The 25,831-nt window shown below is 50.5% G+C and overlaps 1 protein-coding gene across 8 annotated transcripts in view; it reads right to left on the bottom strand.

The window, feature by feature from the left end:
- Positions 1-25,831, bottom strand: part of MYO1B (myosin IB) — a 140,413-nt gene that overhangs the window by 27,716 nt on the left and 86,866 nt on the right. For all 8 annotated transcript variants that reach the window (XM_036319790.1, XM_036319789.1, XM_036319786.1 and 5 more), the window contains 9 exons: positions 23,330-23,393; positions 17,962-18,060; positions 16,412-16,515; positions 14,796-14,943; positions 14,424-14,542; positions 14,069-14,155; positions 13,058-13,123; positions 4,288-4,392; positions 1,993-2,055 (listed from right to left, as the gene is read on the bottom strand). In XM_036319790.1, coding sequence (XP_036175683.1) covers positions 1,993-2,055; positions 4,288-4,392; positions 13,058-13,123; positions 14,069-14,155; positions 14,424-14,542; positions 14,796-14,943; positions 16,412-16,515; positions 17,962-18,060; positions 23,330-23,393 — 855 coding nt within the window. The remainder of the gene's footprint in view (positions 1-1,992; positions 2,056-4,287; positions 4,393-13,057; positions 13,124-14,068; positions 14,156-14,423; positions 14,543-14,795; positions 14,944-16,411; positions 16,516-17,961; positions 18,061-23,329; positions 23,394-25,831) is intronic.

The following is a 25,831-nucleotide window of genomic DNA, read 5'->3' as shown; positions in this document are numbered from 1 at the left end:
AGGCTGCAGGACGGTAAAGGTCATGCGCTCTTTCTAATTACTTTGCTATCAAGGCCAGAGGGTTCGTCATCCTAAGCATAAAACAAGAGTTTCCAGGTTTTCACGAACAAATCCGTTCCTGCAATCAATTCATCCTATATAATAAAACCCTAATATGCAAATTGACTGAATGGCGGAACGACCGGTCGCTATGATGTGCACTGACCACCAGGGGGCAGATGCTCAACACAGGAGCTGCCTCCTGGTGGTCAGTGCACTCCCACAGGGTGAGCGCCGCTCAGCCAGAAGCCGGGCTCACGGCTGGCAAGCGCAGCGGCAGTGGTGGGAGCCTCTCCCGCCTCCGCAGAAGCGTTAAGGATGTCCGACTGATGGCTTAGGCCCACTCCCCACGGGATCCAGACTGCGAGAGGGCACAGGCCAGGCTGAGGGACCCCATCAAGTGCACGAATTTCATGCACTGGGCCTCTAGTTTATAACATGACGTGAAAACAAAAATCTTAGATTCGGAAAGCTTACTAAAAAGTATCCAGTAATTTCTCACACTTCAAGCCTTTCCCATAGATATACACATGTTTGTGTCACCTGAGAAAGCCAACGACCGTGGCCACCTGCGAAGTCACACACACAATCTCCCCACAACACATGCTCCGAACCAATGTGGGGCCTACACCTGAACCACTCCTGGGGCCCTCACCTCAGCTCCTGAGGTTGTCCCTTTATCTCCGAATACCATGCTTTTTAAAAAAATTTTTAACAAATACACTTTCCAGCTTTCTTCAGATGTAATTGACATATATAACGTTAACTTTAAGGTGTACAATGTGTTGATTTGATTCACATATATTGCAAACGATTACCAATACAGCCATAGCTGTCGGCTAACGTCTCTGTCACTAAAGCAATCACCATTTCCTTATGTGGTGGGAACACTTAACACGGACTCTCTTAGCAACTTCTAAGCACATAATGCAATATTGTTAGCTCCAGGCAACATGCTATACTTTATACCCTCCAGAGCCTAATCCTCTTATAACTCCTACTTCCTCCCTGGATCCTGGCAACCACCACTGCACCCCGTGTCTCTGAGTTTGGCTTTTTTTGGATTCTAGATATTAGTGATATCCCATAGCACTTGTCTTTGTCTGGCTTCTCTCCCTGAGCACATGTCCTCCAGGTCTACCCCGGCTGCTGTAAGGGGCAGGACTTCCTGCTTGGTCATGGCTGAACGACACTCACATATTCATTCATCTCACACCTCCTTTAACCGCTCATCCACAGGTGACTCCCAGGTCTTGGCTACTGAAGCTAACACGGCAATGAACATGGGAGGGCAGACATCTCTCCAAGATCCCGACTCCTCTTCCTCTGGATCTAAACCCAGAAGTGAAAGTGCTGGATCCGATGACCGTTCTATTTTTAATTTTTTAGGGAAGCTCCACAATGTTTTCCATAGTGGCCGCACCAATTTACATTCCCAGCAACAGAGCACAAGGGTTCCCTTGTCTCCACCTGCTCGCTGGAAATCATCTTTGTGGTAATAACCACTGAACCGGACGTGAAGCAGTCGCTGGAGTTTTAGAAGTGAAATGGCTATTTTGCTTTGGCAAAACCTGCACGGCTGCTCCGAGCCCCCTCCGCCCAGTGTTTGCACCCCCAGGAGCCGGGCCTGGGCCTGGGCCTGCGCTCCAGCACAGGGAGGTGGGGGGTTGGGGAGGACTGGTCTCCAAGGGCGGGACGTGTGCGCATCGTGATACGGGACCATCATGATACGGCGACAGGTAAGCCCAGGGAATCAGGCCAAGTATCAGAACCTCCCGCTGTCCAGGCTGTCGCTCAAGACCCAGGTGCGACCCCTGAGGGCTGTAGCAGAGTCTCCGGGCTCTGCGGTCCCCGGAGAAAAGCGCTCAAAGGATGGAAACACTCAAGCTTCGCCCTGAAGGCAGTTAGACGCTCATAAGGAGGGAAGTTGAGAACACGGTGCCGCATACTCACATTTTCTATCAGGTCACAGATGATAGCGTTGTTGAAGTAGTCAATGTGAGTCCATTCTATGTCCTGGAAAACAAACCAGAGAATCAAATACCGCGGCAGACGCTGCATCACCACCAGCCAGAGAGTGGCCCCTGCCCGCCGACTGTCCTTCACTTCCTGCCTGCATATTCCCTGTAAAATCAGCGCTGCCGATGCCGCCTCCCAGGCCCCACGCGGTCCACCCGACATACTCAGTGGAATGAACGCCCTTGACCTGTTCTGACACAGCCGCCCATTCCGCTCCCCATCCGCGGCCCTTTCCCATGCCTCTCCCTGGCCCTGGGCCAAACACAGACTCCACAGGCCCTTGGGTCAACATTACTTTGTGTATGTTTACAATGTTTATAAGGAAAGAAGTCAGCACTTGATCCCAAGAATCTAAGGCAGTGGTTCTCAACCTTCTGGCCCTTTAAATACAGTTCCTCATGTTGTGACCCAAACATACAATTATTCTCGTTGCTACTTCATAACTGTCATGTTGCTACTGTGATGAATCGTCATGTAAATATCTGATCTGCAGGATGGTCTTAGGCGACCCCTGTGAAAGGGTCGTTCGACCGCCAAAGGGATCGCGACCCACAGGTTGAGAACCGCTGAATTCTAAGGCCTCGATTTTTCTATTCTTAACTTGTAATCCCTGGGGAAAATTAATTTCAGAGTGAATCCCACGTTGTACGGCAGTGCATTATTTATTTCACGTGAGAGAACAGTTTGGTGTGAAGAGAAAGTATTTTCAGCCTCGGGAGAGACACAAAGAGCCGATCCCCAGGCCCCGACGGAGGCAAATCGGAGGCCACAGGGAACTGTTCTGTGTTTGCTTACATTCTGCCCATTCCTGTAAACATTTATTTTTCTTCTAAGGGGAAAGAATGGATCCACCCAGCAAGCTGGGCAGCTTCCTATACACGCTCAGAAGTGTCCCCGGCAATCCATACAAACTGTTTAAAGCTGCAGATCAAAGTCCTCGCATTCTCCTTACGATGAAAAGACAGGAAGCGGATTAATCTGGCTTTTAGGATGTTTATGTTACCAAAATGTGTCAGACAAGTACACGAGTTTCTAAAGCATACGGATCATGCTAACAGAAAAATATTTATGACCTGGCTTTCAAGGAAATGGGTTATTTCACTAAGTCGATGGGTAGAAAAATCACATTAGAAAAATCTGTACTGAGAAATAAAAATTAAAAAAGAGAGAATTCCGTGTCCTTAATGACTTAAAATGACACTATAAAAATGAAGAATACATATTACCATTATCCTTGTACTATAATATTACTGTAATGTTAAGGCCAATAAATGAAAAGGAAACAAAAATAAAAATATAGTAAAATCATTCCCTTTTAGCTTTTGAAATAAGTAATTTTATTCTTCAAGATTGATTATTTTAAAAATGAAAGGGTAAGAACCACGTATGTGCTTTACCGTTAAGGATAAAAGAACTTTGTAAACATTCCTTCTTATTTGTAAACTACAGTAAGTGAGACAGTCTCCATAGCACTAGCACAATAGCTGGCATTATAGTGAGCGCTCAACACATGTGACCTATTTTCATTATAAATTTTTAGAAAACCAATGCTTTCCAAGATGGGACAACAATACTGAGTTTTTTCATAGACAGTTGGCTAAGTTTTGGCAAATGCATAGTGTCCTGAAATTACCACACAATCAGCCCCCAAATCCCCTTGGGCTTCCCCCTTTGCAGTCCCCCTCTCGCCTGCCGCCTGCCCCCTGCCCCCAGCAACCACTGGCCTGCCTTTATCACTCTGCCTCTGTACTTCGCTTTTCTGGAACAACATAGAAACAGAATCGTACAATAGCCTCTGGTCTGGCTCCCTTCACTTAGCCTCGTATGAGATTCGTTCCTGCCATCGAGTGCGTCAACCGTTTGTTCCTTTCTGCGGGCTGTGTCGTACGCCCTTTTGTGGATGCACCACAGCTGTTTGTCCATTCACTTCAGGCTTTCCTTAACACGGTGCCCTTTCCCGTCACTGCATTAAAGTCCTGTGGGACTGGAGTCGGTAAGTGGTATTTATCAGCACCTGCTGTGTGCCACAGTTTGCCAGGCACCAGCGGCAAAAAACAAAACAAAAGTCCCAGTCAGCTCAGATGTCACACAAAACAAATGTTCAAGAGACACCAGGCAGCTACACTTAGGTAACGCTGATTTCAGGGACACGGCGATGCAGTCTTCTGAACCCAGAATTTGAATCATGAGTGAAAAGGGGACATTTTAAAAGCTGTACGTCAACATTACCTCCCGTATGTACTCCTCCTGCTCTTCTTTAAGAGTGAGTTCGATGAAGATTTGCTGCAGCTTCTCATTACAATAATTGATGATGAACTGCTCAAAGCTGTTGTCCTGCACGGAAAACAATGAACCATGGATTAGCTCTCCCGCAACGGCGACCTCTAACCTCTCCATCCGCAAGAAGCGTCACACACGGGCTCAGATTGACCTGGGGCCCAGCACACAGCCCCCGGGACGGAGGCCACACACCAAGGCACGCGAGAAACGGTCCACGGGGCAAGCGAATGAATGGAGGACACACAGCTAGGCAGGATGTGAAGGATGAAGATGTTTAGTTGACAAAGGAGCACCCCCCACACGGTAAAGAATATAAATAAACACATTTTCCCCTGAAGATTCAGAAGGAAAAGAAACCAAACAGATTTATCATCTGTCACCCAAGTTTTCAACCTTCCATTCTCAGGTGTAACTTTGGAGCTCAAGAAGGTGTCCCTGTGTGTAAAGATGTGTGTGCCTGTGTACTGATCAGTTTCCTGTTCATCTGTCTCTCTAGAGGGTACACTTCTAACTACACATCCCCTGTTCACAATTTAGGCCCAGCACCCTGCACCTCGAAAGTACTCAATATGCATCTGATGAGCCAATGAGTGAACGTCATGCCTATAAAAAGACGGCTCACGGCAATCAGCACGTCAAAACCATCTCCTACTTAGAAGCCATCTCTGCTCAGAAGGCTCCCATAGTTACTACCCTCACGACCCTCCGCACTTTCACCTTTACAGTAGACCTCCTGTGAAATCGGGTGGGTGGTCCACGCCTAAAGCATCTCTGAGCAAGCCACCGGGAGGTCTATCCTGGAGCCTGTGAATGGACACCCTTCACGGAACCACGTGGTCCAGGAAGAGGTAGTTCTGGTAATAAAACTCGTGAGTTTCGACTCTATCCCTCCTCTTTGCAGAGAGAGAGATGGTGGCATTGGGAGCAAAGGACGGGGGGACCCCACCAGGATCAGCCTGACTCTTCTCCCCCTGGGGGGCCAGTCCCAGGGTAATGAGTGAGCTGAGAGGGTCTGCACGGAACAGAACTGATCGCCCCTCCCTGGGGATCCACGGAACTTCCGGCCTTCGAATCTCCCCATAAATACAAGCGAAGAAGTCATGGAGAGCTCTGAAACCTGACCTTTCCAACTCGACTGGGGCAGAAGTATGGAAAGGACACGTGCAAAGCCGCAGGCCGCTGATCGCATTTCTCCCTGGAAGTCAGCGGAGGACGACTCACCACAGGGATGAGCTGGCTAATCAGAGGGACGTCTGACTCGGAACCACAGATGACACGGGGACACGGTCACGGCTGACCTTTTCATGTTAAATGTAGTCAAGGATAAAGTGGTTTTCTTAATCCGGAAGTTTATAAAGGTCACACCTTGATGCTCAATACCTTCAACAAATAGAGTCTTAGACACAAAGGCAGTCCCCAGGCCCTATCTTCACATAAAGATTTAAAACCATGTGCTCCCGTCCTCAGAGATCAACCATTTAGATTAGAAGCTGCAGTCCACCGGGTAGCGATGTGTTATTATTACTACTATTATTATTATTACTGTGATAACCAGTATAAGGACATTACATATATGAGGAAGTCTGGTTTTCTTGGTTTGGTGAAACAGGTGCTTACAGGATGCTACTAGCACAAGCGAAAACCTTAGAAACAAAATCAGTATTTTAATGGTTTATATGAGCAGATCTTTATGTTTGTTCTTATGTTTTTAGAAACAAATCTGTGGGATAAATCCTTCCTAGTAATTGAGTCAGTCTGTGCTGGTGGGGCTATTTTTTTTTTTTTTAATGTTAAATCTTCCAATGGCAGGTGCTGAGGAGGTGAGGTGGGGGAGGGGGGGGCAGTGTGCTCAGACCCAGACGCGGCTGCGCACAGCCTGACGGACACGCCAAGGACAGGCTACGGACACACACGGAGCCGGGCCCCGAGCACAGCGTCACAGCGCAGCACAGCGTGCAGAGCAGGTGGAGCCACACGTGGAGCTACCCCGACTCCCCTCCGGGCTCCCCGCGTGGACTGTCCGCACCCACGCGCCGCCGCGGGCCCTCGCTGCACGGTCACACCGGAGAGCGCGTCACACGGGCATGCACAGGCCCCGCGCACACGGGATACTTACTGCATCCTGGCGGGAGGGGCAGACACACAGGTGCAGTCAGCGCTTAGTGTGCAAGAAGCTTCTAGAAGTGAACACTTACGGACAGTTACTCAGGGGTGCGGGTGGCGGGGCTGACCATCCGGGCCGTGTTCCTGAGGGCGGATCTAACACGTTGGATCCAGACACGTGTCCTAACAGTTCACGCGTCGGGACCTGGGACCTACACGTGGGGTCTGAGCGGTGGCTCTGCGAGGCGAGACCTCTTCAGGCGAAAAGGGTGTGACTGACATGGCGACACACCCCGTGACTGGCCTGCAGTCCTAAGGCTGCGGAGCCCAACGCCTCTAATTCTGAATTACCAGGAAAAGTAACGTGCGTGGCATCCACCCAGAGTCAGGGGCAGAGGCAGCTGCAGGTCACCAAAAGGTGAAGCGTCCAGCAAGATCCAGGCCCGCTCTCCTCCCCCAGCACTGCGACCCCCCCACCCCTCGGTGCCACCCTCTATGGGACTCACCCCCATGCCACCCTCCTCTGTGGAACGCCCCCCGTGCCACCCACCCCTGTGCCACCCACCCCTGTGCTATAGCCGGTGTCCCCCCTCCAAGCACAAGCAAGGCGCTACAAGGGTTTCTGGAGATGCTGAAGAACAAAAGCTTGGCTCTCTGACCTGTCCTGTTGCTTAAAGAGTGCAAACAAAACAGACCAGCACAGCCACAGGGCAGCACCCAGTGGTTCCCACGGCAGTGTCTGCGCGTCTGCTGCAAGCACAGCTCCCGGCCCCCAGAACAGGCCATGGGCCGCCGGCGGTCACGCTGCTGACAAGGAAGGGGGCCTGGATCCTGGGGTCTGAGTGTAAGTTGTGGACACTGTCCAAATTCGGGGGCAAAGGGGGCTTCAGAACCCCTTAAAAATAACTTGCAAAGGTGTATAATCCGCAGAAAACTAAGCAACAGCCTGGGGCAGCTCACGGAGCTGAACCCGCACAGGTCTAAAGCGTTCTTCATCCGCTCAGGCGGCCAACACCCCAGGCTCCCCTGCAGAAACGCCACGCTGGGTCTCGGGACCTCACACGGACAGGGAGGCCCCAAAGCAGGCGGATATCTGGAGGCATTCTGGGGTTTTTTAAAGAACCGTGAGGGTGGCCAGCAACCGGAGCGGTGGGCACCGGTCCCACCTGTCAGCCGCACGAGTCAGCCCCCAGAGGAGGAAGTGGCCGGCGCGCGAGCCCACGCATGACTCACCTCCTCGCTCGTTTTCTACCCATGCTCCCGCATGGAACTTTTCTCCACTGTCCAACCCACGTTTATCCCTATGATTACCGTGATTACTATAAAACTGAAACTGTTGGGAATACCTTCGAACAACTCCATCCAGAATTTCCCTTAGACAATCCCCTTGAATGAAGCTCAGAACCAACCCCCCGTGTCGCCCCCCCTATCCCCAACACACACACACACACACACACACACACACACACACACACACTAGGTCTGCTCCACAGCCAGGGCTCGGGCTCCCCCGGCTCCCAAGGAGCTCACCCAGTGTGGGCTGGGGGAGGGCTCTACAGATGTATCGCCTCCCAAAACGTTAAACTCCGGGGTTCTCTCAAGGGTTCCAGAGTGTGAGTCCACCCCACCGTGCAGGCAGAACGCCAGGCCCTCCGCAGGGTTCATCACCACGTTCATACGCGCACGTGCCAGCTATACATGTTGTTCCTCCAGGGATGAGTTTTAAAGATGGATCAGCCCTGACCGGTTTGGCTCAGTGGATAGAACATTGGCCTGCGGACTGAAGGGTCCCAGGTTCGATTCCGGCCAAGGGCATGTACCTTGGTTGCGGGCGCATCCCCAGTTTGGGGTGTCCAGGAGGCAGCTGATGGATGTTTCTCTCTCATCGATGTTTCTAATTCTCTATCCCTCTCCCTTCCTCTCTGTAAAAAAATCAATAAAATACATTATTTAAAAAAAAAAAAAAAAAAGATGGATCAAATACACTGGCCTGGCCTGGCTGGTGTGGCTCAGGGTTTGAGCGTTGACCAATGAACCAGGAGGTCATGGTTCGATTCCCAGTCAGGGCACAGGCCCGGGTTGCAGGCTCGATCCCCAGTGTGGGGCATGCAGAAGGCAGCCGGTCGATGATTCTCTCTCATCATTGATGTTTTTCTCTCTTTCTCCCTCTCCTTTCCTCTCTAAAATGCTTATACACACACACACACACACACACACACACACACACACACGCCAGTTACTGTAGTTTTCTCAGTAACAGAGCAGGCTGATGCTCTCCTATCCTCGTTAAGGCAGGTATTTAAATCCTGTACTCTTCACAAGCAGCAAACACTGGGAGGGAGACGTAGAGTGAAGGAAGCAGCTCTACCACACTTGTCCTTAGGACGGGGCCTGGGGGATCTTGCGGGTGAATATCATGTGTCGGAAACAGGAGGGCAATTCGAACCCAAAGACAAGATTCATTCCAGCACAAGCCCTTTTCATGACACATTTAACTGGCATTTCTTACAGGCAACTCTCCTTGCAGGTCCACTGCTGGCTGTGTCAGGTTGGGCAGGGGTCCTATATTTCACAAAGAATGAAGTCGCTTGTGTAATATATAAAACAATACATTTATAAAGGGTGTCCCAAAATTCACGCAAGATTTGAATTTTGTGTGAGCATTAACAACAACAACAAAATAAAAGCCTAATTTTACTTGGATGATTGAATCAGATTCTAATATCTGTTGCCCTTCAATTTGATAAGCATCACCAAGTACCAATGATGGCCCAGGAGCAGGGACAACGAAGACCAATGAAGACCACGCACGGCTTTGCGTCTGTGCCAGCAAAGCCGTGGAGGCCATTTACCAGATGTGCTATTCCATACATAACCCTATACTGTATACTTTATGAATCAATAAAAAATTTACAATTTTCAATTATAAACGTGTGTTTTCTATCAAAATTACTTCTTGCGTGAATTTTGGGACACCCTTTATAAAAGCGATAGGACGCTGAGCTTAGCAGCGCTGTTTGGAAGGAGCTGGGCTGTATTCCTGCTGTAAAATGTGCTGTTGGTCCGAGCAAAGTGCACCTGGTGGAAAACCTTGGGGCAGTCCCCAATAATGATAATGTTCCTCTAAAAAATACACTGTGCTTAATCCATTTTTTAAAATCGCCATGTCAAGCAATAGGCCCCACATCAAGAGCTGCTTTTTATAAAAAGTACATTTTTTTTAAAAAAAAGTCCTCAAAATAAGAGAAAAACATTTAACAATAAATACTGTTCTTTTTAGACATCTACAAAATTAAATGACTGGCTAAACTTGTAGAAAACTTCCCTTTAAATATCGTATAACATTGTTCTTCCAGGTACATACTCAAATGTGGCAAATTTTAGGAAAAACAGTTTTACAGCCTGGGCTGGTGGCTCGGCGGTTGTAGTGCCGTCCGTACACCCAAAGGCTGTGGGTTCGGTCCCTGGTCAGGGCATGGACAGGACGCAACCAATGTTTCTCTTGCTCCTCTCAAAAAAAAAAAAAATTTTTTTTTAAATCAATAAACATCCTTGGTGAGGATGGGAAAAAAAAGCACAGAACAAAACACGGCGGTACAGTGCTCTCCCTAAATATTTTAGAACAGGCTTTGCTTTAAAATGTGAGGCAAGAATAATGATGGAACCTGGAACAGCAGATGCTGCCTGTACCTAGAATCACTTTCCTTTTTACAACAGTTCAGAAAAGGAATACTAGAATCGCAAGACAAGCTGACCAGGCTATGCCGACGGTCGCCCAACTCCTAGATTGTGTTCTGGGAAGAGAAATGGAAAAGGAATGCCCGACGCAAAACAACCAGCCCCCCCTCCCCCGCCCCCGCCCGAAGCTAGCTCCAGTGTGAAAAGTGGCCAGTGCCGCCCCGATGGCCTGCGCTGGGCCTCAGGACCCGAACAACTAACTTCCCCGTGAAACCCCTGTCCATTCTAAGACCCGCCAGACAAGGACTCAGGGAAGAGCTGAATCGAGTGAGGTGGTCAGCGCTGCTCTGAGTTTCATTTCATTCTCCTAAGGGAGGCACTTATGATTTTAGAGAGAGAGATGCCCCGAATATTCCTCCCGGATCAGAGGCCATGTCTCCGGTTCTAAGAACATCCGCACCGAGTTGGGGAGAATTGGAGCGGCTGGATTATAACCTTCTTCCTTTACAAAACCGACTTCTGGTCTCCCGGGATGTCCAGCTGGGCTTTCCTCCTCAGTGAGTTTCAGTTCACTTCGCCCGACGCCGGCATCCACACTCCGCTGATCTGCTTCCCAGGCTGACGGCGGGTCCATGCGGCCTCAGCGCGCCTCCCGCCACCGGCCCGCGTGTCAGCGCCCTCGGCTTCCGTGCATCAGAGTCCAGCACCTGTTCAGAGAAGCCCCGAGTGCACGCCAGGTTTCCGCCAGCTCAGCCGACACCGTGCCCATGGGGACGGTCAGGGGGGTCACGAGGCAGGATTCGAAACAGAAATCTCGGGGCCTTTACTGTCCATCGTGTAAAGCGAGGCCCAGAGTGTTCTAAGCACACACCCTCTCACTCCTGCAGTCGGCGTTCATGGGACAAAGACGGGCTTCTCTCTGTACTCAGGTGATTTCCACGCATGTAGACAACATCACAGGCACGTCCAGGTTCACCGCTGAAGGGTTCTGCGCCCTCCTCCCCAAGCCACACCCGCAGCCACGGCCCCGTGACCTGGCTTCCAGGGGCTCCACCCCCGGGGCCTCCTGACCTTCACGGGTTCCGTTTTTAGAGAACCCAGCACAGCGGAGGGTGGCATCGGAGGTACGTATATACTAGAAGGAAAAAGACTTGCTAATTCTGACCCCAACGGCACGTGAAAGTGCCCAACCAAATCTTTATTCTGACTTCCCCAAACTAAATCTATTAGTAAAATAATGACGTTGTTAAAATCAAGCTGTTTGGAAGATGGCTCTGAGAAGATTTAGACAGGCGAATGGAGGGAACAAGGAATTATCACGAAGACTAGATGTTACTTCTCTCCAAGAACGGGGGGATCCAGTCCCGTGCTGCCAGGAGAAGGAAGGTTAGCTCCCAACGACCACGGCCACGAAGAGACTTGCTACACACGTGACCGGTTGGTTGGCTTTGGCCTGGACTGACATTCCTGTTTAAAAGAGAACTGTCACCTGTTTGCGGTGAGGACTATGGTCTATATGCAGATGAGGGTGAGGTGAGATGGACTGTAGGTGCGGCTGGTGTTTTCCAAGGGAATTTCGCGCAGAGGCCGCACAGAAGACCAGCACGCAGCCAGGAGCTCACAGTTCACGCTGGAGAGTCCTGTTTACGGGGCAGCTGCCCCCGCTCTGCACCCTGGGATCGCCTGGCCGCTGCACATTCTGCCGCGGGGCCCACGCCCCGTGATTCTGAACGACTGGTTGGGGTGCAGCCCGGACACCTCACTTTCCAGAAGCTCCCCAGTGACCCCAGCACGCAGGCAGGTCTGAGCTACTGGACCGGGGCACCCGCTGAAGGAAGGAAGACATTCGGAAACGTGTGCAGGCACTTCCATCAGCACAAGCCCACACAGTGTCACAGCGCTGGGAGAAAGGCCGAGGGAGCCGCGTGCGGGAAGACGGGCTTGGAGAGAAACGGGAATGAGCCATAAGGGAAGAATATTCCTAGATCGCTGACGGGCATCCCACCCAGAGCCAAGTTCCAGAATGTTTCCGCCCGGAACATCCGAGTTCTGTTCGGATAGGTTTGCAGCAAACACGCTTTGACAAAGGAAGCCAGCCCTGGCCGGGGCTCAGTGGGTCGGAGCATTCATTGTTCCTTACACCAAAGGGTTGTGGGTTCGGTCCCCGGTCAGGGCAGGTACAGGAGGCAACCGATTGATGCTTCTCTTTCACGTGGATGTCTGTGTGTGTGCGTGTGCGTGTGCATGTGCGTGTGTGTGTGTGTGTCTTCCTTCCTCTCTCAAATCAATAAAAACAAACAAGACATATCCTCAGGTGAGGATTTAAAACAAAAAGAATCAGCTTCCTGGACAGACTCTCCTAGCAGACAGGCTGTGTCCTCAGCCGGCAGCAGACCCTCACTCTCAGGGCCCAGCGGCGAGCTCCCTGCGGAGGGAGCACTCGTCCTCCCCCCGGAATTCGTCCTCTAAGATCACAGCCGGTGAGACCCACTAAACCCTCTGACCCAGCCCCCGGGTGGGTCCCACAGAGACGAAGTGACCGGCGCTGCTGGGCGTGGCCAGCCCTCAGGCGTCCTTCCTTCCTGACCTTTTCACCTCACCGTCCTGCCTCACTTTCCAAACCACTTACAAATAAATGAACGCCCTCGGGCATCATGTCCACACACCTTGTTGGAAATTTCCCGGTAAGAATTCTGCACTTGCCATTTCAAAAGTCAGGTGCTAATACAGGAGGTTCTGTTACACACAGCAGTGTCTCCAAAATGCCTCTCTTTGCACGCAAAACACATCCAAACACATACATGTTCTGTCATATCTGCACAGAGGTCATTTGTTGATTCAAAGTTACATTAATTATATATACATTGTCTATGGAAGAGTTAATTCCCAACTGTTCGAAATGAACAAAGATAATACAAGAAATAGAAAAAAAGCTCACCTCAAAAATTTCAAAGCCGTAAATGTCCAAAACGCCCATGACCTTCTTCCTCACTTTGGTCTGTGCCTTTAAAAGTTTCAAAGGGATGGGTTAATTTAGGCATGAAAATTGACACTAAAAGCACAGCAAAGAACATCCTATATAACAAAACCCTAACATGCAAATCGACCAAACAGCGGAACGACCGGTCACTATGACACACACTGACCACCAGGGTGCAGGCACTCAATGCAGGAGCTGCCCCTAGTGGTCAGTGCACTCCCACAGGGGGCGCGCCGCCCAACCAGAAGCCAGGCTATGGCCGGCGAGCGCAGCGGGGGTGGCGAGAGCCTCTCCCACCTCCGTGGCAGGTGGACATCCCCCTGGGATCCTGGACTGTGAGAGGCCGCAGGCTGGGCTGCGGGACCGCCCCTCCCACCTCACCCCGTGCATGAATATCATAAATATATATATTATAAGTAAATATATATATATCACAAGTCAACTGTGTCTCGTAACCAGCATAACTGTGACTTAGTGTTGCTGTTCTAAATGTCTGAGATAAGATGCTGGCATGGAATCTTTCAAAAATCTGAGGAACAGACGACATTTAAGGAGGCCGTGGCGATGCTTAATTATGAAAAACTATGCTTAATTATCAACAGGCAGGGTCTTTCAAAGTCGCCAAGCCAATCCCCTCATTTGACGGGAGAGCAGTAGTAACGGGAGGGGTCACCCGACCTCCCGGCAGGGTGTCCAAGTAGTCAGCAGAGGGGCCGGGACGCTGAGCGTGAGTCTGCAAAGACCGTTAGATCATTATTCACTAGACTAGAGAGATTGCTCATGACGTGGCAAAGCACAACAGAACCTCTGAGAATGTCAACCCTACGCGAGGGAAATCCTTTTCAAGGAACAATCCTGATACGTGGTAGCCAATAATTTGACTGTAAGGTTAAAGTATCTTTTCGCCTAATGTTTCCACTCCAAACACCATTTATGACCACAGATCTATTGGCTGGAGAGGCGCCGTACCTTGATGCTTTCATTGATTCGATTCACCAGCCACGAGAACAGCCTGCTGTAGAGGTTTTTAGCCAGCGCGTCCCGGGCATAATACGCCTAAAAGAAAGAAAAAGAAAAGCTCAGCATACCCCCGACTACCACAGTGCTCGCCTTCAATAAAATAAGATTTAAAAATATATGTATTTGCAGCTCTTTTATTCCACATTTCTTCTCAGAGCCACTTTTCATTACACTCTGGATGACCAGTCAAGCCGCAGAGAACTGATAAGCGGTAACCAATAATCTGATGATAAAATTCAAGCACCCCCCGATACAAAGCTACCAACCCCCCGAAACACCCCCGTCGGGCGCTGTGCTCACCCACCTGCGCCACGTTCAGCGTGGTGGACACCTTCTCCTGCTTGGCCTCCACCGTGCGGAAGCTGAAGGCGCGCTCCAGGACCGACTGGTCGATGGCCGTCAGCTCGCAGATCTCCTTCAGCTCTGTCGGGGGAGGACACGACCGTGACTGCCCGCGCTGCTCAGAGCCATGCCCCCGGCTCAGGAGTCCCTTCTACGGCACATGCAACCCGCACGGCACAAGACACTCAAAACAGCTGTCATCGTGTTTCTGTTCAGTTTCACTACAAAGCTGTTTTCGAACCGACCGAAAGCAAGGTTTACTCTCCGGATTGAAAACTGTGGGCAGAGATTTGGGACGCGTTTGCCGGGCGAAGCTGATGCCGCACGAACTTACCGTTCTTATCCTTGATTTTGCTTTCGTCTAAGCCGTTCACTCGCGACTCGGGCTTGAACTCGATGTTGCCCAGTTTCAGCACCGCGGCCACCACCTCCAGGACGGCCTCGGCCTCGTGGTCCATGAAGCCCACGATCTGCATGGCATTCTGGGGGGACAAACACCCGTTTCCTGTCGGTAGTTCTTTATTTTTTTTTTTTTTAATGAATCATATAACACATTTGTTTCTGAAGTAACAAAAACAACAACCACCAAAAAGACAACAGTGTCCCGGAATAAACTTCCCAAAAGGGAAGCCTGTTAACAAACTGGATAGAGCACCCACGTGCGGCTTTATCTTGTGCAAAGGTTTCCAGCTGAGGTTCTGGGAGCCCCAGGGCACCTGTGGCCAAGGCGGGGGGCGGGGTAAACAGGAAGATAGAGGAGGCTGGGAGCTGAGCCTTGGGCTCCCACCCCGTTTCTGTGTGTGTATACACATCTATCTTTCATACTGGAACTCTACACCTTTTCATACTGTAGAAGTTGGCCGCGTCGTCCACGCCATTAACTCTGGCGGAGTCCAGGCTCAAGTAGTTGTATCGGCTGAAATCCCGCTCGAGTTTCATACTGGAAAATACACCTTCATAACCCCCTACAAAAAAGCCTCCTCGTTCACTTTACACATGAGAAAACCCATGGTTTGCAAAGATGAAGTCTGCAAACTGACCCAGGGCCCTGAGGGTAATAAGGCACATCCGTTCAGTCATGAATTTGTATTGAGTGACAACGATCTGCCAGGCAGAATCCTTAGAGCTGGTCTAGAATCCACATCTCAAAACTGTGTGCAGGACTCCACAGGCCTCGCCTTCGACGATGCCCAGTTTTAATAAATGACGCACTCGGAGAAACGCTTTCTTTTCGAGAAGAGCCCAGCTTATCTGTTCATCTGGTTATGACGAGGCAACCCAGAATCCAAACATAAACATCAGTAGAGAGAGCAGGGAGAGACCCCAAGTCCTCCCAGAGACGAACTGGTGACAATCCAGTGTCCTCCAGGATCGCCACCTCCTCACTCCCCCCGCCCCTTCCCGTCTCATGTGGAATTAAACACCAGTCACCACGGCACGTCCCGGGAGCAGTGACTGTCAAAGTGCCGCAGGAACGTCAAACAGGCCGTAACTTAAAAGACTTTGTCTAAAGGCTGATCATCCCAGTTTGGTCACCATTTCTCAGAAACTGTTTAAAAACACGACTTTCTGTCTCAAAAATAGTTTTGACTTCATATGATCCTAGAACATGTTACGTTTTCACGCCTGAACGTGAACTACTGGGCTTTGGTGACGAAAACAGTCAGAATCTCAGTACAGCCTCGAAAGGGTCAGACCCCAAACTCATGCAATCAGAGGCTCCTGTCGGCAACCAGGAAAACCGCTCGCTGCCATAAGGCACGGCCTTCACCTCGCGTGGCGTCCAGGCCGTGAAAAGATCACAGCCAATCAAAACACAGCAGGCCTCGTAGAATTCTGAGCGTTTACGGAGCACGAGTTACACGTGGAAGAAAACTCAATTCCGTTACCAATTCCGACTGAGCGGTACAGCGCCCCCACTGTAAAGAGGAATGCAAAGGGCACCCTTACCCTAACGGTTCTGAAGTTGGCCGCGTCGTCCACGCCATTAACTCTGGCGGAGTCCAGGCTCAAGTAGTTGTATCGGCTGAAATCCCGCTCGAGTTTCAGTTTCTCTGTAGAATCGCACACACAAATCGATAAGCCACTTCCGTAACCCGAACCATCTCTAACTTCGCATTCCTTACCCCTTCAGCTAAAATGACTTTAAATTCTGTGTTAAGCCAACAGAAAAACTGGTGCCCAAGTATCAATAAGGGCCGTTCTCTAAAATCACCTTTCTCGGTGTTGTTCATAGTTTTTTCACATTTATTCCTAATGGGAAGGCCCTTTGCACAGGTTTACAATAGAAAATATCTTCCCTGTACTATTTCATTTTAACAGGGTATCTGCCTCGCCATTCCCACACCAGGTTATATAAATAGAGGGCAAGGATAAGTGTCCCCTACACAATGTGTTGGGGGTGCCTTTGAACTACTTCATTGGGGTACGTTCCAAAAAGTGGTGTGCTGGGCAGGAGGCTGACCGTTCCATGGCTTATCTGGGGTCCCCCGGGAAGATGTCCTCCCTGTGAGGTGACACCCACAAGCTCGAAGCAGACCAGAGCCCGACACCTCTGTGGGCTCCCTCCTTTCTAGTAACTCCCCCTCATGTGCGTGCAGGGGACACTCGGAGTCATTTCCGTGCCCTCTGCTGACTGTCCGTGAGGGGAGTCTCCCCAGGTGGCGCTGACTTGCCAAAGCTCTTCTGGTCTCAACCGTTTGTTCTAAACTTTCCCTCGCTTGGCTGTTGCGCTCGGGCACTGCACTGATGCGCTTAAATGAACTCTCTCTCTCAGATACCCAGAGGTGATGTTTTTAACTCTAGTTGCAAACGTCTTCCCGCTATTTTTCAGTCTTCACGGAACCGTGTTTTCCTCCAGGTATGCATCTGCTGCTCCCTGCTCATTCCCTCTCCCCACGCGGAATAAAGGCATTAGTCCATCTCACTGTTTTACATCATAATTAGCCTCTCCCCCAATGCGTAGCTCTTTTAGGAAGCCACCTGAGACAGGCGAAGCACGGACATATATCAAACCAACGCTGGCGTGTAATCAAAGCAAACACCCCGTGTCCTTCACCTCAACCAGGGTCACGGAAAACGTGTAAGAAGGAGGGAAAGCATGTGAGACACTTTTTAAAAGAATGCTCTGGATTGACTGTCAAACCTCAGAGGGAAGGGAGGAGAGGGAGGGCGGGTGGGAGGAGATCAACCAAAGAACTCTTATGCATACAGGCAGAGCCCGAGGACACAGACAATAGGGTGGTGAGGGCCTGGGGTGGGGGTGGGGCCGGGGCCGGCCTGGGAGAGGTCAATGGGGGAGAAGGGGACATCTATAATGCTTTCAAGAATAAAGATTTTTTTTTAAAGTTGAATGTAGAAAAAAATTTAAGAAGAAAAAAGAAGTTAAAAGAATGCTCCGGAAGATGCTGTGACAGGGCCGGCCGGGGGGCTGGGCGGATGAGAGCCTCATCCACACACCGACACGCTGGCCCCTGGACTTGGCGAGAGCAGGGACTCACCCAGGAGCTCCTCGGAGGCACCGGAGAGCAGCTGGTAGAAGACGTGGAAGTTCCTCTCGCCCCGCGGCTGCTTCACCACTCGCGACTTCTCCAGAAGGTCTGAGGGGAGAGGGGTCAAACCCAGGGCAGGGAGGGTCAGTTAGGCTCTGGCATCCACCACGGTTCTCTGTTCCCCCTTCCCTGTCTCCTCCCATCTCGTATTAATAGAAAAATACCAGGAGGCACATTTTCAGCTCTAGTTCCAGGGAGAAGCGCAGCCCTAACTGAAGCCACCCAGCGAAACACACAGGGTCCCTTCAGACAACAGCGATGTGCAAGGTAAGTTCAACAACACACGCCACCACCTGACTGAAGACAATAAGCTTTCAACCAACAGGCTCTTCCCGTGGCATGACATTCGCTCCTTCAACACGTAGCCTCGCAAGTCAAACCACGCAATGAAGTGCGGCTTCGGCTTTACCAACCCACCAGGTAATCGTGATAATAAATCATTTAAAATTTGTGAGATCTGACTGTGCGCTTTATAGACTTTTCCCGCCGAGTCCTCCACCATCCTATGAGGAATGACTTCACAGGTGGAAAGCTGACGGGCCGAGAGTTGAAGTGCGGTGGGAAGTCAGGCCGCCTGACCCAGGTGCAGGCCCCGCAGTGCAGCCACGCGCCCGCCACCGGGAAGAGAGAGCGATGTCCCTGAGAGCTTGGCGTCTTAGAGAACCAAGGTGGGTCTCACCTAATGCAACTTGGTGGTGTTTGACAGCATACTTTCATGATTCCAGATAATTTTTCATCCCGCAAATTTGGAAGTTTTCAAACTTTCTCCAAGGAAGGGAGGGAGGGAGGGAGGAAGGACGGAGGGAGGGAGGAAAAGGAAGGAAAGGAGGGAGGGAGGGAGGAAAGGGAAGGAAAGGAGGGAGGGCAGGAGGAAAGGGAAGGGAATGGAAAGGAGGGAAAGGGAGAGAGAGAGGGAGGGAAGGAGGGAGGGAGGAAGGGAGGGAAAGGAAGGAAAGGAAAGAGAAGGTGGGGGAATTCTCTGGCAAAGGCCAAATTTAGTTATAAAATTCTGAATTAGTGATCCCATTATCGAGGACTAAATTTAGAGAACAAAGTCATTGGATTTCTAATAAGAGAAAAATTAAACATCATCCAAAAAATGCACAGGGAGAGAGGCTGTGCCCTTTCTCTGGAAATGGCACTGAGCTCCCGAACGCGAGCAGGGGGATCCACCCAACATCACCCCAGGTGAAGTTCAGTGCACATGTGAGGCATGCCAAGCCCCAGGGGGTCACACCCAGGAGGTCACGGGCAGGAGGAGGAGGTGAATTTCAAGGAAACCTAAAAGTGGGCTGAGGAGCAGAGAACAAAAGCGTATAAACACAAAGCTACTAGCAACAGGACGCTGTGGCGCTTTTAAACGCTCATCCCCGGTCATTCCACCTGGACGGCGGCCAAGGCCTCACAGAATGAGGCTTCCTATTGAGCCAAAAGGAAGAAAACAAATGGAAGGCACCAGGGAGACAACATTTAGTCACGGAAGATTACGCAGCATCCATCCCCTCGAGGGACTGGCCATTTCGGTCAACTAGCCGGTCAATACTGAGTGCAGAACAGAAGACAGAATCGAGGGGGAGGCTGAAAGGCTGCCTGAGCTCACTCATCCTGTGGCTAAGCCAGGGGTGGGCAAACTTTTTGACTCGAGGGCCACAATGGGTTCTTAAACTGGACCGGAGGGCCGGAACAAAAGCATGGATGGAGTGTTTGTGTGAACTAATATAAATTCAAAGTAAACATCATTACATAAAAGGGTACGGTCTTTTTTTTTTTTTTTTTTAGTTTTATTCATTTCAAACGGGCCGGATCCGGCCCGCGGGCTGTAGTTTGCCCACGGCTGGGCTAAGAGCACCAGCACAGTTCTAGAAGGAAGAACCCACCGCGCAGGGGCAGGCCCTTAGTGGAGAAGCTAATCCTTACAGAAATTCCTCAAGCCTGGAAGAAAGTAACTTGATCGCATTAAAAAATATATAAACAAAGGCTACAGCCCTAGCCGGTTTGGCTCAGTGGATAGTGCTTCGGCCTGCAGACTGAAGGGTCCCGGGTTCAATTCGGGTGAAGGGCATGTACCTTGGCTGTGGGCACATTCCCAGTAGGGGGTGTGCATGAGGCAGCTGACCAATGATTCCCTCTCATCATTGATGTTTCTACCTCTCTCTCCCTCTCCCTTCCTCTCTGAAATCAATTAAAAATAAATAAATAAAAAATAAAACCCTTCAGCTTACCTCACCCGTCCATGCACAAACTCCTCAGTCATCAGTCCACTCACTCACTGCTCAGCCCATGTGCCGGGCACCATCTGGGAGTGAGCTGGGCACTGGCTACCAACAGGCAGGCCTTCTCCTCTTGGTGCACAGGGTCCCCTGCTCACATCACGCCGCCACCCACACCCACAGCAGCAGCTCTTCCCACAGAGGGATGCCCAGGTCCTTAGAGAGAGCACGAGCAGGGGGTGGTGGGAGGGCAGTGGCCAGGTGTCCCTCACCTGTCAGAGCCCACCCCCAGGCCTCCCCCTGGTGCTAAGGACCCTGCCACGCCCCCCACGCATTCGCCCACCCGACAGTGACACCGTAACGATAAGGACAGACAACTGCCTGGCGCCACTCATCCGATCCCATGCCAACAAGCCAACTGCGGTCCTTCCTCAAGACACCGATACTTTCCACGCCTGGGGCAGGGCCACACCGGGCCCCGCAGCACACCGGCCGGCCTGCTCGCAGACAATGGCGCTCAGTCATGGCCACAGCTTCCCGACCCAGCAGGCAGCCCCGAGTTAAAGAATAGCATTCCCTGTCGGCGTGTGGGAAGGAATGCTGGCCCGTGCGCTTCTTGACCCGGCAGCTCGCCTGATACGATCGGTGACTGCGATCGCATCCAAGGAGGAAGCAGATGCCATGTGCACCTCGCGGTGCCAGGGGGAGGGGAGGGGGACTTTCCCAGACCTTCCCCCGGCAGCTGCTTCTCCCTCGTTATCACCCTGCACCGGGCCCCGCCTGCAGTCCTGTGATCATCCGACCTCAGCGGTGAGAAGCGGAGGCTCGCCTGCCAGGGTCACCGCGACAGAGCCAGGGTCACCGCGGCAGAGCCAGGTGAAAGCTCTGGTACTGAGGCATCCGCTTGGTCTGCTCTTTATGATTTTCCAGCGAAAAGACTGCAAACCCCAGACACACGTGGAAACGTGCACGTTACAGGAGGCAGCCGGTCCCACGCTCGCTCATCACCGATGCTTCCCTCTCTCCCGCTCCCTTCCGCTGAAATCAATAAAAGCATTTCTTTCAAGCAAGTATTATCTCACATCAACCAAACACCTGGACGTGCTTCCATGTTTTATCGTCTCACATGACGCAAATGTTTGCCATTTCCCGCGTTCTGAACCCGTCTCCTAATGATATACCCTCAGCGAGGTTCTCCGGTTCGGGTGAGCCCGTGGCACAGCCCACTTCCCCGGGCAAAGAGCCCGCGGCTGGCTTTCGTTCTACCGGCTGGTCCGCAGCCGGCCCCGCGACCCGTGCCCTTCCCGGGGTAACCTGTGCTTTCCCTCGGCGGCGGCTGGAAAAGGAGGCAAAATGTGCTTCCTCCAGCCTGGCCGGTCTCGTCTTCTTTCCAAGGTTACGAGATGCTGGCGTTGGCAGTTTGGAGAGGACAAGAGGGGTCTGCCCAGTGCTCACCCCCGTCCCGGAGGCCAGCCGCCGCCGCTCCCCGCGACCACCTCTGAGTCAGCCCGTCTACGCAGAGCGAAGTCTCCTGCTCTGACCACTAATGTATCCCTCTCCTCTCCCAGCACAGGATCCTCGGAGACACCGGGGTGTTCCCGCTACCACAGATTTCAATACAACTTCCCTGTGGGGACAGACAGTAACCACCACCATCTGAAACCCATTTGCGCGGATACAGTCATCCTAACGGGGAAAGCACTGAGGGCTTAATGTTTACTCTCCTTGGAGACCGTAACCATGAGAGGGCAGGCAGGCAGGCATTGCCGTGTGGAGCTTACACCTCAAAACGTAAGACCCACGTTACCGTCCAATCCTTGTAAGAAAGTAATCCTTAAACATGTTCCTGGCATCCTCAAAAGGCATACTGAATCAATCATTTCAGAACCAGAACATTTCGATACAAGTTCTATAATGAAAACAGCAAGTGTATCCTCACTTAAAAAAATCGTGTATTATTAAAGTTAAGTTGTGTTGTACAAAGTCAATGCTGAAGACTTATGAATATATTTCAGAATAAAAACGAATGGTGCCTTTACAGGGGGTCTTAGAACTGGGCCTGCCTTTTCCTGTGCAGCTCCCAGCGGCTGCCAGGCACCGTGAAGGGAGGGAGCCGGCCTAGCAGGCTGGGCAGCTTACAGTCACTTGATTTGGGTACCATACGAGGTCAGCATAAGTCCTTCTGCTTCCCTATTGGACATACAAAACCATTTAATCCAACCAATTTCATATGAACACTTACTGCTGGAAATATTCTCTAATAACTATGCATTTTGGCAAATGTGGATAATCTCAACGCATGGCACATACCTTGTGTAGTCAGGCAAACTAAAATGGAAAATTAACCCAGCCCGTGTGGCTCAGTGGTTGAGCACCAACCTATGAACCAGGAGGTCACAGTTCGATTCCCGGTCAGGGCACATGCCTGGGTTGTGGGCTCCATCCCCGTGCAGGGCGTGCAGGAGACAGCTGATCCATGATTCTCTCTCATCATTGATGTTTCTATCTCTCTCTTCTCCCTTCCTCTCTGAAATCAATAAAAATAGAGCTTAAAAAATAAATGGAAAATTAACTACTTAGAAACTATAAAATGGTGGAAATGAGAAGAGCCATACAATTTATTCAATTTAATCCCATGGATTCAAAGATGAGAAAACCCCAGCCCATCAAGGTTGCTCTATGAATAGTGATTTAATTTTTTTAAACCAGCTATATAGTTTGCCCAGGTTTCTTAACCACTAACCACCTGGCAGCATTCCTCCAGCCTAGAGTTGGGCTGGGTTTGTTAAATAAAATAACCTTTGGAGAATCTTCTGTATTACTGGATTGGCTTAAGGTCTATAGTAATAAAATACAGTTGGACTAATACCTATTTCTTCAGCAGACCCCTAAAAAGTTTTTCCAGGGTAAAGATTATGTCATCTTTAAAAAAGATTTAGAAATTATATAAGACAAGTTGAAACCTATAGGTTTTAAAAATCTAAGCAGTATAAGAAGACATATTCGTACACCCATCTCTTAAAGATCCAAGTATCTACAATATTCCATTTTAAACACACGTGTTACTGTTCTAAACTTCTTTAAAAGAATTCAAATAAAATACTCACAGTTACTAATCACTCCTCCCAGGGGGTCGCCTTTAAAGTCGAATTCAATATCCATATATTTGCCCTGCCAGAGAAAGACTTGGTGAGTTTTCAAGATCCCCTCAAAATATTCAGTCAGCGTACCCTCTCAGAGAACAGCAGCAGCGTAAGCCCTTCATACATCTGTTTAAATGTAATTAAGAAAGACACAGTTTATGTAACCATGACGCACAACAATATGCCTCCATGAATAATTCATATTAAATACCCCATTAGCTCCAAACTAGCATATCCCATTGCTAATTCAAGAATAGATCATCTCAGCCGTCATGTAAATTTTCCACTTCAGATCTGTTTCAAGTTCTGAAGGGGGTGTGTCTTCCATTCAACAATAAAACTGCGGAAAATAAGTATTCCTTGTATATGCATTCGTGGGGAAGATGAATTATTTCATTCGGGCAAAATATATGTAAGCCGTGGCCAGAAACTCCAAACACACTGGCCCCAGGGAACACTTAAAGTCTTGTTTTTATATCCACTCAAATCAAATACAGGACCACGCGGGTGACCAGCTCAGAATCAAAGACCGCTCAGTATTCCTCCGGGGCTTTGATCTGGATCACACAGCCATCTATGACAGGCTCCTGTTATACTTTATAGACGGTGTGTTCAACACAGGGACGCACACATGGCGTTTCACACGGTCATTTCTGCAGAACTGCTCTGTAATTGTCTGGTTAAAGAGTAACCAGCAGGAGAGAATAGCCCTGACAGCTGCTTTTTGTTTGGAAAAGGGTGTGTTGGTCGAAGAAGGAGACTTTGGTTTTGCTTCGTGTTCAACCTTCGTAACAGCCAGAGAGATGGTTCGTAAATCATTCTCCCAAAGAATGACTTACACTTCTCTATTTGTGAAATAACCGTGAGGGGGAAGACACAGGATTGCATGGCGCCCAGTCAACATGCGATCTGTGACTTTTTCTTAGCTCACACACGCTCTCCTGCCTTCTCCTTCTCGTTATCCTGGGTCTTCTGGCCTTTTAAAGCCTTCACAGCCCCTGCCGGTTTGGCTCAGTGGATAGAGCATAGGCCTGTGGACTGAAAGGTCCCAGGTTCAATTCCGGGCAAGGGCACAGGCCCGGGTTGCGGGCTCAATCCTCAGTAGGGGGCGTGCAGGAGGCAGCCGATCCATGATTCTCTCTCCTCGTTGACGTTTCTCTCTCTCCCTCTCCCTTCCTCTCCGAAATCAATAAAAATATTTTGTTTAAAAAATAAAGCCCTCATTGAGTAGTCATTAAGTAAAGGTCTACAAAAAAGTCTATAGAAGCAGTCAGCAGGGCAACCAAGGCCCAGCTCCTGCCCTCAGACACTCTCAGCCTCCGGGGTTGGAGAGAGGCACACCGGACTGTACTGTGCATGGGGTGCCTCCTACCACGGGCCCCGGTACTCTGCACGGAGAACAGGGACCGAGGGAAAGCAGGAAGTCTGCCCTCAGCGTCAGAGGCCAGGCAGGCAAGGAGGGGAGAGCAGGAAGGAGCAGGGGTAAGCTGGCCTCCTAGAGGATGGGGAGGGAGGCAGGAGCCCATCACGACATCGAGATGTGCGCCTGACAGACACGCCGGGTCATAAAGGTTCCCAAACAAGGGTGCCACAGTCACACGTGCCTCTTGACAAGACCACTCTGGCTAGTGTGCAATGGGCTAGAAGAAAGCAAGGCCAGGGTGGCTGATGGGAGGTGGCAGTCATCGGGGAGAAACGTGGGTGGCTTTCAGCAGGAGTCGCAGCAAAAGCGGGGAGTAAGCAGAGCAGAGAGCGAGGCAGTGAGTCGCCATGACAGGTCCTGGGCGGATGGACAAGGTCAGAGAGGAGGGACGAGGATTCAAAGCCCAGGAGTGCGGCCCTCCGTGGGAACACTGGTCTAAAGGGTAAGCTACAATGAGCACGCCTACGAGACCACCACGGGGTCGACCAAGTATCTCCGTGAAGAGATTGAGAAGGTCATGCTAGACCTGGCTGGGGTGCTCAGTGGTTAGAGTGTTGGCCCATGGACTGAAGGGTAGTGGGTTCAATTCCCGGTCAAGGGCATGGACCTCAGTCGCAGGTTCGATCCCCAGTCCCAGTAGGACGCATGGGGAGGCACCCAGTCCATGTGTCTCTCTCACATAGGTGTTTCTATCCTCCCTCCCGCCTTTCCAGTCTCTCTAACGATCAATGGAAAAATATCCTCGGGTGAGGATTTATAGAAAAAAAGAAGTTCGTTCGGGGTTAACCCGTCACACACTGTCAAAGGAAATGCAATTTCCATGAGTCATCAACACTGCTATATATGGTCACTGCACACAGGGAGAAATTACTAAGACCTGGGCGTGAAGTGAGGTAGCCTATAATCCAGTGTTAATTTCATATCCTAGCGCTTCTGTTATAACAGGATTTCTCTGAATTTACTTAAGAAGCCAAGCCTTTCAGCTGTGAAAGGAGTAATGACTCTGAGTAACATGGCCTTCTCGATGTTTACAGCCAATGGAC

Source organism: Myotis myotis, unplaced genomic scaffold, assembly GCF_014108235.1.
Source record: "Myotis myotis isolate mMyoMyo1 unplaced genomic scaffold, mMyoMyo1.p scaffold_m19_p_8, whole genome shotgun sequence".
Classification (NCBI taxonomy): domain Eukaryota; kingdom Metazoa; phylum Chordata; class Mammalia; order Chiroptera; family Vespertilionidae; genus Myotis; species Myotis myotis.
Note: the sequence above shows the minus strand (reverse complement) of the source record. Positions and strands in the feature narration are given on the sequence as shown.